Below are 19934 nucleotides of genomic sequence, written 5' to 3'. Positions count from 1 at the left end.
GGTCTCTATGTCATTTATTTTTGCTCTGATCTTTATTATTTCCTTCCTTCTGGTTACTCTGGGCTTTTCTTGTTGCTCTCTTTCTAATTCTTTATGTTGTAGACTTTGATGATTTATTAACATTTTTTCTTGTTTTTTGAGGTAAGCCTGTAGAGCTATAAACTTCGTTCTCAGGACTGCTTTCATTGTATCCATAGATTTTGGGCTGTTGTGTTTTCATTGTCTTTCATTTCCAGGATGTTTTTCAGTTCTTCTTTGATCTCTTTGGTAATGCAGTCATTGTTTAATAGCATGCTTTTCAGCTTCCAAGTGTTTGAATTTTTTTGATTGTTTTGATTGTAGTTTATTTCTAATGTTATGCCATTGTCGTCTGAGAAGATGCTTGATATGATTTTAATCTTCTTGAATTTGTAGAGACTTTGTCTGTGACCCTATGTGTGGTCTATCTTTGAAAATGTCCCATGTGTACTTGAGAAGAACATATATTCTGTGGCTTTGGAGTGAAATGTTCTGAAGATGTCAGTTAAGTCCATCTGAGCTAGTCATTTAGGATTGCTGTTTCTTTTCTGATTTTGTCTAGAGGATTTATCCAGTGATGTCAGTGGGGTATTAAAGTCCCTTACTATAATTGAATTGTTGTCCATCTCTCCCTTGATATCTTCCAGGAGTTTTTTTTTATGTATTTGTGTGCTCCTCCATTGTTTGCATATATGTTTACCAGGGTTATACCCTCTTGTTGTATTGATCCTTTTAGTATTATGAAGTGGCCTTCCTTATCTGTTGTTATGGCCTTCACTTTGAGGTCTGTTTTGTCAGATGTAAGTATTGCTACCCCAGCTTTTTTTTTTTTTTCATTTTCATTTGCCTGAAAGATATTTTTCCATCGCTTCACTTTCAGTCTGTGTGAGTCCCTTGTTCTGAGGTGTGTCTCTTGTAGACAGTATATATGTGGGTCATGTATTTTTATTCATTCAGCCACTCGATGTCTTTTGATTGGAGCATTTAGTCCATTTACATTTAAAGTTATTATTGTTAGGTACTTTTTATAGCCATTTTTATTTTTTGTGTCTGTGTTCCTTCTTCCTTTTTTCTTTTTTCTTTTTACATCATTCCCTTTAGCATTTCTTGCATTGCTGGCTTGGTAGTTATAAACTCCTTTAGCCTTTTTTTGGTCAGCGAAGCTCCTTATTTTCCCTTCAATTTTGAATGATAGCCTTGCTGGATAGAGTCTTCTTGGATTCAGTCCCTTGCTTTGCATCACTTTGTAAATTTCCTTCTATTCCTTTCTGGCCTGATGTGTTTCTGTTGAGAAATCATTTCATAATCTAATGGGAGATCCATTGTACGTAACTTTCTCTCTTTCTTGCAGCCTTTAAGATTATCTCTTTGTCCTGAACGTTTCCCATCATAATTATTATGTGTCTTGGTGTAGGTCTTTTCGGGTTCATCTTGTTTGGGACTCTCTGTGCTTGTGTGATTTTTTTTTTCTTCCCTACATCAGGGAAGTTTTCCGACATTATTTCTTCAAATAGGTTTTCTAACCCTTGTGCCTCTTCCTGTCATTCTGGCACCCCAATTAGTCATATATTGCTTCGTTTCATGTTGGCCCAAAGCTCCCTTAGACTCCCCTCCTGGCTTTTAATTTTTTTCTCCAATTGCAGTTCAGTTTGGGTGTGTTTTGCTTTCCTGTCTTCTAATTTGATAATTTGGTCCTCTGCTTCTCCTAGTCTACTATTGAAATTTCCCATGGTGTTTTTTATTGCAGCTATATCACTCTTCATTTCTTTTTTAAAAAAATATTTTTATTGATTTATTCAGAGAGGAAGGGAGAGGGACAGAGAGTTAGAAACATCGATGAGAGAGAAACATCAAGTCAGCTGCTTCCTGCACACCCCGTACTGGGGATGTGCCCGCAACCAAGGTACATGCCCTTGACTGGAATCGAACCCAGGACCCTTCAGTCCACAGGCCGACACTGTATCCACGGAGCCAAACCAGTTAGGGCCACTCTTTATTTCTTCTTGATTCTTACATAAGTTGATTTTTTCGTCCATTCGGTTTATGAACTGTATGACCCTTATTCTGAATTCTTTTTCTGACATATTGCATGCCTCCATTTCACTTAGCGGCTTTTCTGGCGATTCCTACTTTTCTTTCCTTTGGGGGTTTCTTTGTCTCCCCATTTTTGCTCTCACTGAAGGATCTAGGTGTCGAGTCGTCCAGGGGCTACTCCTCGTGTGGCAGCTGTTCCTTGGGCCGTAGTGGCAGCGGCTGCTCCTCAGTTGTTGGCAGCTCCTCTTGTGGGCACTGCTCGCAGCAGTGTTGGCTCCTCTGGCTGGCGGGGCCAGGCTGCTTGTGCAGTTGCTGCCCCTTGGACAGGGGCGGGCTGCTTGCGAGACTACTGCTTCTCGGATGGGGGCGGGCTGTGCAGGACTGCCGCTCCTCAGACTGGGGTGGGCTGCTTGCAGGCTGCTGCTCCTCGGACAGGGGCAGGCCACGTGAGGCTGCTGCTCTTCAGACCGGGGCGGGCTGCTACGTGGCTGCTGCTAGCATGGTCGCGGTGCCCTGGGATAAAGTGTTGGGCTGGCCAGCGGGGAGCACACTTAGGAAGTCACAGGAGCCCGCCCCCATGGTCACTGGAGTCTCAGTGACCATGAGACCACAGCTGAGGTAGCAGGTACCTGGCGGAGGTGGCTGTAGAGTCCTGAATGTCATCTGAGGGCACCTGGGTGGTGATGAGGCTGGGATCCCGGTCACAGAAGCTCTCCCCTTCAAAAAGGTGTGGCCTCTGTGGAAGACCTGGCTGCTTGGGGACTGTTTGCAGTGGTAGCAGAGGCTGCCTGGTTAGGCGAGCCCAGTCAGCCTGCCCCCAAAGGTCCTGTGGGATCTAACTATGCCACACACACACACACACACACACACACCCCACACGTACACACACTCCTCTTTTGCTCTTTCACTTACTCATGCTCTCTCCCTCACTGCTGCCCTCTTCCTGCCTCTGTAGTTGGGTCTAGAGCAGTGATGGCGAACCTATGACACGCGTGTCAGAGGTGACACACGAACTCATTTTTTTGGTTGATTTTTCTTTGTTAAATGGCATTTAAATATATAAAATAAATATCAAAAATATAAATCTTTGTTTTACTATGGTTGCAGATATCAAAAAATTTCTATATGTGACATGGCACCAGAGTAAAGTTAGGGTTTTTCAAAATGCTGACATGCCGAGCTCAAAAGGTTCGCCATCACTGGTCTAGAGTGTTATTGACCCGTTCGTGGATGTAGTCTCCTCTCCAGGTGACTAGTTATGTGACTCACTCTCTACCACACTGGCCAAACAGGATAAAATTCACCTCGACAAGACACATCACAAAAGGGAACGAAACACGAATGTAGTTATGACACTGATAGCCTCAATGTAAGTGACCACCAGAGAAAAGAGAATTAGGGGAGAGAAAAGAGAGCACAGATGATATAGCAGAGAGAAAAAATGGTATGAGAGAAAAGGAAATGAAGAAAAAGGAAAAAAAAACACATATATATGGGGAAAAAACACCAGAGAACAAACAGATAAACCAAATCATACAAATACCAAATACCCAGTAAAGAGGATGGTGGCAGAATCTTATATACAGCAAGTAAATTTAAGGAATTTGATGAATATGGGGAGGACCTCAGTTCAGTATAGTGGGAGTAGGAAGAGGATGAGTGGATAAGAAGAAAGAGAAAGAGAGGGAAAAAAGAAATTAAAAAAATTTAAAAAAAATTTTTAAATAGCAAGGTAAAATAAAAAAATAGAATGATGACAAAAATAATGTGAAAAGAAATAGAAAATAAAGAAACAAACGAAAAAAAAGGAAAATAAAAAGAGATAAACAAAATAATAATAAAATTAAAATGAGGGCTGGTTTAAGATCCCACTCTTATGTACTGTCTGCCGCTTCTCAGTTTCCTGTTGCTGGGACTGAAGGCCTCTCTTTAGGCCAGTCCCTGTAGGCTCTCAGGAATTATTCAGATTTTTTTTGTATCCTTTGTGCCACTCAGGGTGTAGTCTGGGTGAGGCTGTATTGGTTGCCTGGAGACTGCAGGGAGGGGATATCTCCTCAGGAGAAAACGGCTGCCTAGGTCCAGTATGTCAGATATGACTCAGCGTCAGACTTGCGGCCACCTCTTCCTGACCCTCTCCTCTCCCTGGCCTCTCCCCAGACTCCACAAGTCTGCACCTCCACCTGCACCTCAGCCATGGGTGAGTGTCTGTATTTGAAAGGTCCTATGAAGTAGGTTCAGTGAACAAAAGCAAAGATCAAAAAGAGGGGAAAGAGCTGCGCCTCTGTGAGCCCCTCTCCCACTGGCACAGCGTGGCCTGGGCAGCCCCCTCTGGGCTCAGTCTTTCGTGGCTTTGGACCCAGATCTAGAATCCCCTGCTGCCAGCAGTCCTGTGGACCTCCTTTCCATAGTCAGACGCTCTGCCTGTCCCAAGAGACATGGCCTCGGTGCCGTGCGGTTTCTGTCTGACCCTCTGGGCTCCGAGGTCTCGCAGTTCTCTCCAGCCCATATCCCTGATTTTACTGTTCTCCAGGCATCCTTTTCCTTTCCCGTCTGCGAATTGTCTCACCAGCTGTGTCTACTTTGCCAATTTGGGGTGGATGTTATTCGATTAAGTTGCTCATTCTGTCTGCTCTGGGACAAGGCTTGGAACACGTCCCTTTATTCCACCGCCATTTTGTCTCTCTCCACAATTATGCCTTTTAATGCTCTAAGGAAAATAATATTTGTAGAGATTATTGTTAACATAGCTTTTAGTCATTTCATTATATCTCTGTTAGACATGATCTCTTTTTAAAAATATATATTTTTATTGATTTGAGAGAGATAGAAACATCATGAGGAAAGAGAATCATTGATAGGCTGCCTCCTGCAAGCTCCCCCAACTGGGCTGCGAGCCATGACTGGGAATTGAACCAGCGACCTCTTGGTTAATGCGTCAACGCTCAATCACCAAGTCACACCAGCCGAGCAAGACATGATTTTATAAAAAGTCTTGTCTTAGTACCAACAAAGAATATGAGTAGGTGAACTTTTGTCTTAGACCCCATAGTGAAGGATTTAGTTGTGTCAAGCACTGTTTTCAAATGAATTCTCTCTCTAGGTTTAATCCTCTTAGAATTTGAAAGTACTAGAGGCCCGGTGCACAAAAATTTGTGCACTTGTGGGGGTCCTTCAGCCCGGTCTGTGCCCTCTTGCAGTCTAGGACCCCTCGGAGGATGTCCACCTGCTGGCTTAGGCCCTCTCCCTGGGGGATCGGGCCCAAGCTGGCAGTCAGACATCCCTCTGGCAGCCCGGCAACCCTCGCGGGATGTCCACTTGCCAGCAGGGAGCAGACCTAAGCTGCAGTTGGACATCCTTAGTGCTGCTGAGGAGGCGGGAGAGGCTCCCGCCACCACTGCTGTGCTGGCAGCTGTCAGCCTGGCTTTTGGCTAAACAGAGCTCCCCCTGTGGGAGCGTACTGACAACCAGGGGACAGCTCCTGCATTGAGCGTCTGCCCCCTGGTGGTCAGTGTGTGTCATAGCAACCAGTCATTACCAGTCGTTCTGCTGTTAGGGTCAATTTGCATATTACTCTTTTATTATATAGGATAGAGGCCTGTTGCATGGGTGGGGGCCGACTGGTTTGCCCTGAAGGTTGTCCCGGATCAGGGTGGGGATCCCTCTGGGGTGCCTGGCCAGCCTGGATGAGGGGCTGATGGGTGTTTGCAGGCTGGTCATACCCCCTTCAGCGTGGGGGTCCCCACTGGGGTGCCTGGCCAGTCTGGGTGAGGGGCTGAGGGCTGTTTTCAGGCTTGCCAAGCCCCCCGGCGATGGAAGCTCCCAGCCTCTCCTTTTTTTCTTTTTTTCTTTATTCTGGGATTTATTTACCTTCTATAATTGAAACTTTGTAGCCTTTTGCAGAGGCTACAGCCGGCCGTGGGAAGCTTGGCTTCCTCCATCACTGGAGCAACCAAGCCTCCTGCTGGCTCCAGCTTGGTGGTTGCCAGTCGCCATCTTGGTTGGGTTAATTTGCATATAGTCGCTCTGATTGGCTGGTGGGCGTGGCTTAAGGCATAGTGAATGTACGGTCAATTTACATGTTTGTCTTTTATTAGTGTATATAATATATATATCTCACGTTCAAAGGCTGTTAAATCGCATTGTTTACCCAGATCTTCAGAAAAAAATCACTTCTATTGTGGTAAACAACCTGCTTCCCTATTTATAATGGTCTGGCCCTCTAGCAACTTCAGCGTGAAATTATAGCTAATTTACCTGCAAAGGTCAGGTGATCATAATAATCTGGCCACTCAGTGTATATTAAAATGGAAAGTGGTGTAAGACATCATTTATGATTCTCTTCATTTTATGTATTAAGGAATAAATCTGGTGAGGTCAAACTATTTATTAAATAGCTGTAAGGCCAAAGTACTGATGAAGTAATTTAGTGTTCCTTCCTCTTATGCATGTGAGTGGGTCTAATTGACTATAAATGTGTTGTTCAGGCAATTTGTATTCTGATTGTATTGGGATGTAGTGTACAATGAAAGCACAGACTTTATTTATGTTTTTATTGATTTTAGAGGGAGGGGGGGAGAGAGAAAGAGAGAGAGAGAAAGAGAGAAGAGAGAAGAGAGAAACATCCCCTGCATACCCCTCCTGGAGATTGAGTCTGCAACTTGGGTATGTGCCCCAACCAGGAATCAAGCTGATGTCCTCTTGGTATATGGGACAACACTCAACCCACTGTGCCACATCAACCACAGACTATATTATCACCCAGAATCAGTTACACTCTGGGTCTGCCACATACCGGTAGAATAACTTGGGGATATTCTTTCACCTCTCTGATCCTTGCTGTTGTCCACATGTGGATTGAAAGGAAATTACGTGTGGTCCTGCATGAAAGCAGAACCTGAATCTGGATCCTAAATGTCCTGCCACTGTCCTCCAAAGCTAAACCCTGTCTATTCTTTTTCTGTTCACGTATCCTTTGGATGTGAGTATTTTCTCAATGTATAATTGAAATCTAGATCAGTTTCTTTTAATTTCAAATTAAAAGAATTCCATTAAATTTAAAGGCCTACTTCTTTGTGGCCTAGTGTGTGTAAGATCTCTGTTAACCATTTTAAGGAATCTCTGAGTCATTGACTTCGGATTAACTTTATTCATCTCATTATTCAATCAGTGTGTGCTCTGTGCCAGGCATTGGGGATAACAGGTCAAGTCCATGATGACTGAAATATTGAATAATGAGATCATGCTAAGTATTAAGTAGGACCCACTTCTAAATTTGTGGAAAGGGGTGAGGGCCGTATCTATACCAGCTTTTCAGTGTTTATAGTCGAGATAGTGGGATACATTTTTTAAATGTGAAAGACATCATTCAACCTGCTAATGCATACTTTAAACAACATGAAATTTTACTAAACCCTACAGAAATTATATTAGTTTTATATAAGAAACCAAGATTTTAACTTTTCCTAGTAAGAAGAGAAGGCCAAGTATATAATGAAAAGCATATTTGCCCTGACTGGTTTGGCTCAGTGGATAGAGCGTCGGCTTGTGGACTGAAGGGTCCCAGGTTCGATTCTGGTCAAGGGCACAAAAAAAAAAAAAAGCATATTTATTGGACAATATCCAGCTTTTTGTTACTAAATATCATTTGTTATTTTCTGATTATAAAAGCAATATATGATCATTTGAATATCTTCTTAAGGAGCATATTATTTATATTATTTTTAGATTTTGAGATCATTCCGAGTTTTTATACCTTTGTAAATAAAGTTCTGAGAAATATTGATTCCCTTGAGTCTTTATTATTCACTTTGCTTATTAGTTCGTAAGGATAGTGAAAACAAAGAGAAATAACTGGCCTGGTCAAACATATAAGGTATTTTTTGAACCGTGATATACATTTCCACATTACTTTAGGAAAAGACAGCATCACTTTACACTGCTACTCGTTATGTTAATCTTGCTTCAACCTGGAGCTTATTTGTCTTCAGCAGGTGTCGAGCTTTCCCATTTGTAGGGATGGAGCTCTGTACTGAATGAAGCTGGGTTGAATAACATTTTTGCACTTTAAACAACAAATGAAAAAGTGAAAATTGTAGTTCATTTCTCTTTTTTTCTAATTAAGCTTAATTTTGATAAAGTTTTAATATAAGGAGTCTGAAAGGGCCTAGGAACAGCCTGAATTGTAGAAAGGCCTGGACTGCTCTTCCAGGGCCACCTGGCTCTGCCTCCTCCCCTGAGAGCTGAGTGCCACACTTCTTGTTCTTAAGCTTGTTTTCCAGTACGCTCACACAAATCATCAAAAGATTTGAAATCAGGTTTTGTTTTGTGTTTTTTGTATTTTTTTTGGAAATAAAAAGCATTGCATCTTCTGTTAAATATTGATATAGTAGTTCATTGATTTCTCCCTTTAAATCTGTCTTTTGAGATGCAAATTAGATATGGTTAGTGAGGCAGGGGAGGTGTGTCCTCTTTCCTAGGAAAGTGGTCAAGTTGGAAGTTCTATCTGAGCAGGCATCTTACTGTTTTTCTCAAAAAGCCCGCATGGACAGTTTTTTTAAATCTAATTTGTATTTGACTTTGTAAAATTCTAAAGTAGCCTCTTGGTATATTTAGGACTTTCTCATAAGGAGCTTTGTAAAGATTTTATCATCTAAAAAACTGCAGTTATATAGTTTAATTAAACATACTTGTTAAGCAAACTTGAGGATGTCTTATGATGAAATAAATTGTTGCATAGCAAATGGGTCTTGTGTGTAGAGCACCTATTGTATAGCAAGTCTCTTTAATGTATGTGCTCATTTTAAAAATTCAAATGTACTTGTTCTTAAAGATGTCCGGTATTTGTTTTGTTTGCTTTTGTTTTTATGTCCCCAAAGTACCTTGGAGTTTAGCCTTATTATTCTTTCAGAAAATATTCTTTTATTCTTATACATCAGAGACCTTGAATATTTCATTTACTTTTCAGAAAAGCTGTCAGTTGTAATCTGCAACTTAAAAAAAAAAAACCTAATAAAACAAATGCTCATTTCACAATTTAAACCTTATTGAGTCTAATTCACTGGCGCTGTGAGTTTATTTTTCTCCTGCAGTTTGACGTGCCTCAATTGTAATTGTGTTGACCCTTCAATGCATTAAATCTCCCCACTGCTTATCCGACTGGGAGAGATAAGTCTACAATTCGGAAATTCATTAAATATCTCATTTATATTAAACAGATGATATCTTCTTATAGAAATCATAATTTGTTCAGGCAACGGAACTGCCACAGTGGGGTTTCATCTGTTTGGAAAATGCAGTCTCCTTCCAGCTTTGCTGTGTTGTGCTGGGCTGCCCTGCCTCCCAAGCACTCTCTGCCTCTGGCTGCAGCCAGCACCAAAATGTCCTAAGATATTGGTCCCCTGGGTGAACCTCAGAGCCCACATTGGGAGGAGTGTAGTTAAGTGTGCTTTGTTCCTCCTTGAAGCAGATTTGTTTCAAGGCCTTACTAACATAGGTTTTTTATTCATATTATCTTTATGGGGAATATGACTTACAAGGCACGGCTGTTTTAAAGAATGCCACATGTAATTTTATTCATAGTGATAGAAGTTAACTCATATGTTTTGCTTATTTAGGACATTGTATATGTTTGTGAAATACACATCTTTGCCTATTAGAATATTATTTGTATACTATTAAAGTGCTTTTCTCAGTTATTCACTGTCTCATGCTTAAGATTACAATCAGAGAATAGGATGATTATTCCTAATGTCTAGCAGAAGAAATTTAGGTTCAGTGGATTGTTCAAGACACATGAGCTGACAAGTGGTCTTTAAGTCTTATAGCATGAGTAGTAATTCTACCAGCACACACACAGACTGTAAGTGTAAAAGTATAGTTTAATTTCCAGCTTCCATTCTGATATTGCATGCCTTGTGCAAAGCAACATCTTATGAAAAACTTTGAATTAAATCTTTACAAATTGACTTCAAATAGATACTAACCGTCAAACTGAAAAACATAAGCAACAAGATAAGTTTTTTTAAAAAAGCTTTCAATATACGTATTTTTCCTCTAATGGTTGAAATCTGACAGAACTTAATGGGAGGCACAGTGTAAAGTGGCCCAGAAAGTTGGTCATTAGGCAGAGCTGCCATCACAAATTATTATGGTATATGGTGAAAAGTTATAGTTTACTTGGTACCCCGTTGGATGCAAGCCTTGGGCAAGTTGTTATAATATCCCCATGCTACTAACAGGCCTCTAGTCCTGACTCTCCCCTGTCCCCTTTCTCTATAGCTGAAGTCACCTGGGAGCCCCTCAGCACCTGAGCTGCCCATTGAAACTGTGTTGGATGATAGAGAACGAAGAATTTCCCATTCCCTCTACAGTGGGATTGAGAGGCTCGATGAATCCCCCACAAGAAATGCTGCACTCAGTAGGATAATGGGTGAGTCAGGTAAAGCTGTTTATCGCATCTTATTTTTATGCTTTAACTGGTTCACACAGAGGTTATTAATGTAATATTAATGAAAAAGAGGGCCATGTTTTCAAGAGGAAAAGGGCAGGTTCATTATAATCACTCAGGAAGTGTTCATGTGAAGAGAGTAAATCAATACATTGCTTTTTTAACATGAGTTTTAGATCCTGTGATGTGGGAAGAAGAATAAAGGGATCCCATGGAAATGTTTCCCAGTCATCAAGGTGTTTTTAGCTTGTTTGAGATAATAAATGAAGCCGTGTTTTTAAAAAGGTCAAAATTTAGTGATTTATGGCAAGGAGGCTTCGCAGTAGCGCTGTTCGGAGTGAGAGGAAAAATACGTATGTGTATATAAGATATTCACATTTATTTGGTTTGCATTTAATCGGAGAGTACCATTTTTTTTCTTGCATCTCTACTTTTTCAAAGCCTTCATTTTAATATTCTGAAACAAGGTTTTTGCATCCATTGTTTAGATTCAACACTGTGCTGTATGCATGGCCCACAGTGGGTAATGAGGTTGTGCACACTTGCTCTGTAGCAGTATAGCTTCTACTAACAGACCCAGTTAATAAAGACTTATTTTGCCACAGGACTGGTTGGATGTACTGAGTTGCTCATCTTGGTATTACCTTGGGAGTTTTCAAATTTAAAATACAGCAAGCTGTTTTGATTAAAATAGCAACTGACATAAAACACTTTTATTGCTGGTATATTTTGCTAATATAAAGTAAAACCCTAAATTTTACTCTATTTTGAGTACATTAAGTATAGATTTAGTACATTTAAATTTTCCATCGTGAAGCTTCATTAGAAGAAGGATTTACTTCATTCATCAGTGGATGTTTACTGGCAAGACATTGTATATACACTTTTGTTATAGATACAAAGATGAATATAAACAATCTGTGCCTTCAAAGAACTTTCTGCTGCATGATAGAAAAAATACATAAACATGACTGCTAGAATTTTCTGTTGTTCTTTCTCTAATTCCTCTAGCTTTCTAGTTTAGAAAAATTGCTAAATTCTCATTTATTTTGTTACAAATAGAATTTAGACATGCCAACTGTAGTTTTATTTTGTCACCATTCTTCCTTTTCCATGGTTGGCATAAGTGAAAGCAGAGGAAGATGGTAAAGATATTGTGCACCTTTTAGGTGACAGGTATCTCATGTAATTATCACATTAATTTATCACTGCTGTTGGATTTTCCATACTTTCTTGGATTTGGTATAAAACTTTATCTTTGCTAAATACTTTTTTATTGATAAAATTTCAGACCCCTTGAGAGAGAGTGCATGTGTGCCTGGATCTGTGTGCATACAAAGTGATATGCTGTAATTTCCCCTCTATTATAGGAACATAGGACTTGCCATACTGAATCAGACCATTGGTCCACCAGTTCCTGTAACCAGCGTCCTGCCTCCAATCCCTGATGCTTCAGAGGAAGGCGAAAAACTAAACTAGAATACAAACCAAAAACCAAACAAAATTCACCTAGTAACCTTTTGAAATGCTGTATATTTGGGTTGAGGATTCCTTCATTTTCATTATAGTCTGTTGCCCTGATTTTGTTAGCTATGGATTCATTAGTTTGCTTACTTTTGCATTGTCATTGGCGTTGTTTTTCCTTCCCTCTGCTAGAGATGTAATGGACTTTTAAAACTCTATATGCTTCCCCCAAGGTAGTAACTTCCCTCCCAGCTCTGTGCTTTGTGACATACTGTGCATGCCCTTTGGGCTGGGGGGTGACAGACTCTTTACGTTAGATGATAGGCCAATTGATGTTGTATGATTAGATATTTTCTTAAGACCATATTTTTACATGTTGTACTGGAATCTAGGGATCCCATATAGTTTTACCCTGAGAAATACATGTACTTAATGTGATTTATTTTTAGTTTTGAAAATCTGAGAATTCCTCAGTCTTTGTCAGCCCCTATTTCAATATCATTGGCCGTAAAACACAAATACACTTTAAGTCAGTTCCCCTTAAAGTTAGAAATCTTGCAAAAGATGTTACCTTACAACAAAACACCAAAACAGGATACCAAATATAAAATATTAGAGCACTGAATTTCTATTCATCTCCACCAATTTCTATTAATCTCCAATAGAATTTGTTGATTTGCATAGTATCTAGGTACATGGAAATTCCTCAGATCTTGCTTAGTAAATGCTTGTCTCCTATGCTTTTAGATTAACTCTTGTTAGACACCAGTGGAGGTGATGGTATTTACTTCATGATCAATTATGATTCAGTTAGAACTTGGTATTGAAATTCCAGCTGACTACATTAAGAAATGATTTATTTTATGCAAACAGAGTTAATTTTCACATAAAATATTTCTCACGTAGGCCTGACTCTAGACCAGAATGAGCTTTGAGACTTTCTGACTCATATCTATGGGAACATATCCTAGGAAAGAAGCTACTAAAAAATAAATTTAAAAAGGTAGAATTGTTAGAAATGGAAGGATGTCAGATGTCATCAGCTACACTTTCCCAATTAACAAATAAAGGAATGAAATCCCAAGATACCATTGTGATTTTTATTTTATTTTTATTTATTTTCTGGGGAATACTGAGATCACACAATTTGTGACATTCATTCTTTATTCCCATCAATTTATAAGTACTCACATCTTTAAGCAAAAAGCATTAGACAGTCTCTAAAATCTATTCCATTTTGGCAACCACTGTGATTTAAACATCAAAGAAGTTAATCTTTTAAAACAATGTTAGAAATCATGTAGTCCAACATCCTTATGTTCTGTTCAAGGAATTATAGACCCAAGAAATTAAGTGACAAGCTGCAAAGTTTCTGTGCTTCTGAACCAAAATGACGATGTATATTTTTGTGAGTCATGAGTCCCACATTACTCAAACCTGTTCCATCTCCTTAGCTTTTGATGGGGTCAGCCATATTTGCCACCAAAGGCAAGATGTCTCCAAACGTCATTCGTATTGGCTGACTTTCCACTATTGTGCATTTTAAAAGAGTCATCCTGAACTTTCATCACAAAGAAATCTGCAGTGAGCCTGCATAGGATTTCTGTATTTTAAAAGCCTTAAAAATATTTTACAAATTGTTAGACCAGCCTAACTAAATATAATAAAAGCCTAATATGCTAACTGTCTGGTCGTCCGGTCGTCCGGTCAACCAATCAAAGTGTAATATGCTAAGGCTGCTCAACTGCTTGCTGTGATGTGCACTGATCACCAGGGTGCAGACAGTCGACCAGTTGACCAGTCGCTATGACATACACTGACCACCAGGGGGGAGACACTCCAACCGGTAGGTTAGCTTGCTGCCGAGGTCCGGCCGATTGGGACTGAGTTGGGCTGGACACACCCTGGATCCTTCCCATGGTCCCTCCCCAGCTGGCCAACCTCCTGCATCCCTCCCTGGCCCCAATCATGCTCCGGTGGGGTCCCTCAGCCTGGCCTGCACCCTCTCACAATCCGGAACCCCTCTGGGGATGTTGGAGAGCCAGTTTTGGCCCGATCCCACAGACCAGGCTGAGGGACCTCACTGGTGCACGAATTCATGCTCCAGTTAATAATAACAGTACTAGGCATAGCTAATTTAACCAAAATATTCATTTCATAAAGTTACAAGCTGACATTTGGGAGCATTGAACCTTAAATTTTTTCCAATGTTTTAATCTGAAGAATTTTTCTATCTAAAGTAAAACTGAAATCTATTGTATCCATTTTAGAATTTAATCTTAGTAGCTTTTATTTTCACATATTTGTTAATAATAACAGTACTAGGCATAGCTAATTTAACCAATATATTCATTTCATAAAGTTACAAGCTGACATGGGAGCATTGAACCTTAAATTTTTACAATGTCTTAATCTGAAGAATTTTTCTATCTAAAGTAAAACCGAAATCTGTTGTATCCATTTTAGAATTTAATCTTATTTTCACACATTTTTGGTGAGTTTAAAAAAATAATTATGTTAATATTATTTCATCTTGTTAGAAATTCAGTATAGAAAAATGGAACATTAATATTTTATTGTGAGTCAATCACTGGAAAAAATTTCCTCATTTCATCTGTTTTTAATATCATGTATGGCATTGCCTTCTATGTAAATGTGCCAATGAATAAATGTTTAGTAAACAATCATCCTGCATCTCATTGTTTCCCTTCTCTTCAGGATATTGACTGGTTGACATTTTAGTTTGTAGTTGTTAGTTAACTAGTTGAGGACAAGGGAATATTTATCCATCAAAAAATAGATCATGCCGAAACCGGTTTGGCTCAGTGGATAGAGCGTCGGCCTGCGGACTGAAGGGTCCCAGGTTCGATTCCGGTCAAGGGCATGTACCTGGGTTGCGGGCACACCCCCAGTAGGAGATGTGCAGGAGGCAGCTGATCGATGTTTCTCTCTCATCGATGTTTCTAATTCTCTCTCCCTCTCCCTTCCTCTCTGTAAAAAATCAATAAAATATATTTAAAAAAAAAATAGATCAAAGGCTTCTCAAGTCATCCTTCAAAGGTTTCACATTTATGATGTGCCAAGTACAGCAAGCGTAATTAAGAGGTATTGACTAGGTGGAGTTTGGTACAATGTGGAGTTAGATAATTTAGTCATCCATTACCCCCAATATATTTCTGGAGTCAGAGTCTAAAACTATATTCCTAGCAATCATGTTAAAAAGTAGAATATTGATGGAAAATATGAATTCTCAAATTTTTAAAGATATTAGCCTCCAGAATCATGGGTGAGATAAAATAGCCAAATTCTTATCTCACTATTAGGGAAATTTCTTGCCATTCATTTATGTATATTTTTTGGATCACTAAGGTACAATATTGCTACTAAAAATATCTTATGAAAAAGGATTGTCATCTGAAGAACCATTCAGTGTTCCATATTGCTTATTAGGCTGTCTCTCAGAATATATTGTGTAAACCCAAGAGTTTTAGTTGTGTTAAAAATGAGTGTACTGTAATTACACCATAATATTTCCTTCCAATGTATTTTGCCTGTGTGGGGTTTTGGCATTTAATGCTTTGATACATGCCTTGTCAATGGCAAGCTGTCAGGGAAAATTCAGGTTTTGCCATTCTGTACACTTTTGGGGGGAAAAGTATGTCTTGAGAAGGAAATATTTCTTTGGGGAATAGTGCTAGACTGTCTGACCTTATTTATGAATGATATTTTATTGAACAGATTTCTGTCTTTCTGCTAATATTCTAAAACTCTAGTGGGGATAAATGAGTGACTTGAATTCAGGAAAGGCAAACAATTAAGTACTAAATATGATTTACATTTTTATTATGAGTATTCATAAGAGGTTGCTAGTTTTTATAGTTTGTCAAAATGAATGCATTTCAAATCAAAGTAGAGTGTTTTTCTTAATAAAATGCCGAGTAGAACTTTTAGTGAACAAGTAGTATTTCTATAATAGGGTAGTTTATGCTAAATAATGAATGCATCTGAAATTTCTAGCAAGGTTGCTTTTGTGGGTTATCCTGAAAAGATGTATATGTGATTTAATTTTTGCACCTTTGTTGAAATGTCCAGTATCATTTATATTTTAGAAATCCTTAAAGATCATATATTTGTCATCCCAAAATTTCCATAATACTGTTAAAACAAAAATTATCATTTACTTTAAAATTTAAATCGTAAGATCAATGTTAAAATGTTAATAGAATTTCTACACATTGCTCTTGTGCTATTTTAAGCAATGCTTTATAATTCAGGAAAAGTGTACTCTCTGTAAAATGGTGGCTAATCAATTTTAATGGTAATAAGAACTAGTATAGCTGATTTAACAGATTTGGACATTGGAGTTAAAATGAGAGTTTTCTCATTCTCTTGTAAGGTGATAGGGAAATTGTCTATTTTCCTTGCTTTGTTGGAAAAGCCAGGCCAGTGGGTCCATATCATCCATGCTACAGATTTCTGTGTGCATGGCCTCCCACAAAGTATTCATGTGTATCAAAGCTTGGTTCACAGTTCTTTCTCATAATTATGGCACAGGGTTTTGGTAGTTAGCCAGAAGAACAGTAGGCATTTTGGGGAGGAAAATGGCATCATTTGGACCCTAGCTTTATCTTTAAGGATTTAGGGCCTGGAATCATAATTTTATCCTAAGAAATGTAAATACCTGTCATGCTGATCTGTGAACCTGAGCAGATTTTCCTGAAAAAACTGATCAGTGTAGACAGTTTTGGGTCTTTCCTTACCAAGAACACTATATCCTAATTGAATAAATCAAAACTATAGTCTCCCCTGTCTTGGGCTGAAAATCCCTGGGCAGTCAGATTCTTTTTTTTTTTTTAAATCCTTACCTGAGGATATTTTCCCATTGATTTTTAGGGAGAGTAGAAGGGAGAGGGAAAGACAGAGAGAAACATCTATGTGAGAGAAACACATCGAATGGTTGCCTCCTGCATGAGCCCCGACCAGGGCCCATGCTGGGGAGGAGCCTGCAACCAAGGTATTTTCCCTTGACCAGAATCGAACCCAGGACCCTTTGGTCCTCAGGTCTATGCTCTATCTGGGCCAAACCGGCTAGGGCTCAGATAAATCTTTACTTTTCAAGATCAATTGTGCCATCTTCCCCCAAAGCCTTGATTCTGCATGTGCTCTTCTTTGAAGCATCACTTGAATGCACCATGGGCATTTCTGCTTCATGCATTCAATGATGATCCTGCTGATGAAAAAGACCTTATTAATCATTCAAAACCCAACTCTGATGTTAACTTTTGTTAAGATTCTGAGCATCCTCTGTCTCTAGTTACCCAGGCAGTAACAGCACTAGAGAATGGCACAGTACTTTTGGCACATCACTCATAGCACCAATCAGTTATCAACTTTTAAATGTCTATCTCCTTCTCTAGGGTTTGAACAATTTAGGGGCAGAAATTAAGTCTTTCTTACATACCTACTACATGAATGAATGGGTGAATGGTTGATGTAAGTCTGCAGGGCTTCCCTCTAAGTTTCCTGGTAAAAAATTTCAAAGGACTTTCATAATGTAGAAACTATGTAGCATTTTCACAGTAGAAGACATTCTGGAGATCATCTCTGGCTTTATGAAACTTAAAACCAGAGAAACTGAGTACTCTGACCAAAGCTACATAGCTCTGGTGGTAGAGGAAGGAATAAACTTGAGGTCTCCATTTGACATTCATCTATGAAAAATAAATTGCCTTAATTAAATTTTGTTCTATCAGGTTGAACAGATGTTTGGAAATTTAGTTTTGTTTTTTTTTTCTGATGTAGCAAAGTATTAATGCACATTAACACTTAACACGAGTCTAGAATTTCTTTTTTTTTTTTTTACTGGACAGGTAAATACCAGCTGTCCCCCACAGTGAATATGCCCCAAGATGATACTGTCATTATAGAAGATGACAGGGTACCAGTGCTTCCTCCACATCTCTCCGACCAGTCATCTTCCAGCTCTCATGATGATGTGGGCTTCGTGACAACAGACCCTGGCCCCTGGGCTAAGGCTGCAATCAGTGATTCAGCAGACTGGTAAGTTCACACTCCACGGAATAGAAGACATTAGTGAATTACAGTCACAGTTTATCTGTGTTTTTAAAAGCCCTATCACTGAGCACAGTTAATCTTTTTTTTTTTTATAGCAGTGTTCTGTTTTCATGGTTTGAATACCCTTATTAATTATCAATCTTTTAATAAAAAATTTTCTCAAAGCCTATAAACTTGCCCAATTGTTTTAGCCTTTGCAGGGCTGTCTAATAATTTAGCCAAAATAGTAACAAAACTACCACTAACCAGAAAACCCTATTCATTTGTTAATTTACTATTTATTATTTTTTATCAGTGTCAATTTGATGAATTGTTTTTCTATTAAGTAAATAAATTTTAAGCAAATCTCTAAGGTAACTTGAAATTTGTCATAATTAGATGACTTTGGCCAAATTAATAGTTGACATGTTCTGAGAATGGGAAGATTTATTTTAAGAGTGCTGTAGCTATACTATTTATTTTTCATGGGCTTTTATTTTTCTTTCTAATTGAATTTATTGGTGTGACATTGGTTTACAAAACCATACAGGTTTAAAGTGTACAACTCAATAAAACATCATCTGCTCACTGCATCGTGCACCCACCACCTTTTGCCCACCTCCACCCCCACTTCCCTCTGGCTGTTCCCACTGTTGTCTGTGTCTATGTATATATATTTTTTGGCTAATCCCTTCACCCTCTTTCATCCAGTCCCCCATCTTGCTTGCAGCATTGTGACTTTGGGGCAGTCTGATGCTATTTTTTTCTCCTATATCTTTCAAAATTGAAGTAAGCTTTTGATATTATTGAGCGAATGTGTGGTCCATGAATGTGGATTTGGGTTTTAATTTGCATGCCTAGCAATTATATAAATCAATAAACAATAGGAAAGTGCTGCTTCTCGATGACCTTGTAAGATTGTAGTGATAATTAACACAAACTGTGTGAAGCATTATACCAGAATTTTCTCATTGCCCTTTCTCTGGGATCTTTATGGAATACATCAGCAAAATTATATTTTAATATTATAGTATCGTTCCTTCACCACTTAACCATTTCTGTTTCCTCCTCTTCCTCAGACTTGCATCAACATTAAATATTAGATAGGAGGAGTCCTGGTGACTGGCATTTATTTGTGTTAACATTTTAGTGATGACCTTAACAAAATGAACGACCCCCACAGTCCTCTTCCCCCATTCCTCTCATGAGCTCATGAAAACACAGCCGGGTCATGGGTTAGTTCTCCGTGGGTCAGTGTTCTTTGAGAACAATCTCACCTTATATTTGCACCCTTGAAAAGTCTATCTTTTTTCCTTCCCTCCCCTCCCTTCTCCTCCCCTCCCCTTCCCTCCTCCTCCTCCTCCTCTTCCTCTTCCTCTTCCTCTTCCTCTTCCTCTTCCTCTTCTTCTTCTTCTTTCTCTCTCTCCTCTCCTCTCCTCCCCTCCCCTCCCCTCCTCTTATTGAAACACAGGATTTAAAAACAGACCTCCACCCCAGCCAGTGTGTCTCAGCAGCTGAGCATGGATCAAGAGGTTGCTGGTTCAATTCCTCCATCAGGGCACATGCCCAGGTTGCTGTCTGGATTCCCAGCAGGGGGCATGCAGGAGGCAGCTGATCAATGATTCTCATCATTGATGTTTCTATCTCTCCTATCCCTCTCCCTTCCTCTCTTTAAAGAAAAAAAAATCAATAAAAATAGACCTCGAATCGAGCCCCCATGATAATAACTTACTTGAATGTGTTTTTTGGTTCAACTTGGAGGGGAAGTTCCAGTGTAAAGTAAACTCCCATTTGAACTCCACAGATGCCTTTACATTTGCTGCTGCAGATTTTATCTTTCTGAAGTGAGAGCAACAACAGGGAAAAGCATTCATCTTAGGGACAAAAGCCTTTGAATCTCCACCATGATGAGAAATTG

The 19934-nt window shown here is 39.2% G+C and overlaps 1 protein-coding gene across 6 annotated transcripts in view; it reads left to right on the top strand.

Annotated features, from left to right (window-relative positions):
- Positions 1-19934, top strand: part of PARD3 (par-3 family cell polarity regulator) — a 744562-nt gene that overhangs the window by 423129 nt on the left and 301499 nt on the right. For 5 of the 6 annotated variants that reach the window (XM_014545438.1, XM_014545437.1, XM_014545440.1 and 2 more), the window contains 2 exons: positions 10330-10489; positions 17833-18022. In XM_014545438.1, coding sequence (XP_014400924.1) covers positions 10330-10489; positions 17833-18022 — 350 coding nt within the window. The remainder of the gene's footprint in view (positions 1-10329; positions 10490-17832; positions 18023-19934) is intronic. The other variant, XM_014545442.1, reaches the window with a different exon arrangement.

The sequence above is a fragment of the Myotis brandtii genome, unplaced genomic scaffold, assembly GCF_000412655.1.
Source record: "Myotis brandtii unplaced genomic scaffold, ASM41265v1 scaffold41, whole genome shotgun sequence".
NCBI classification, from domain to species: Eukaryota; Metazoa; Chordata; class Mammalia; order Chiroptera; family Vespertilionidae; genus Myotis; species Myotis brandtii.
Note: the sequence above shows the minus strand (reverse complement) of the source record. Positions and strands in the feature narration are given on the sequence as shown.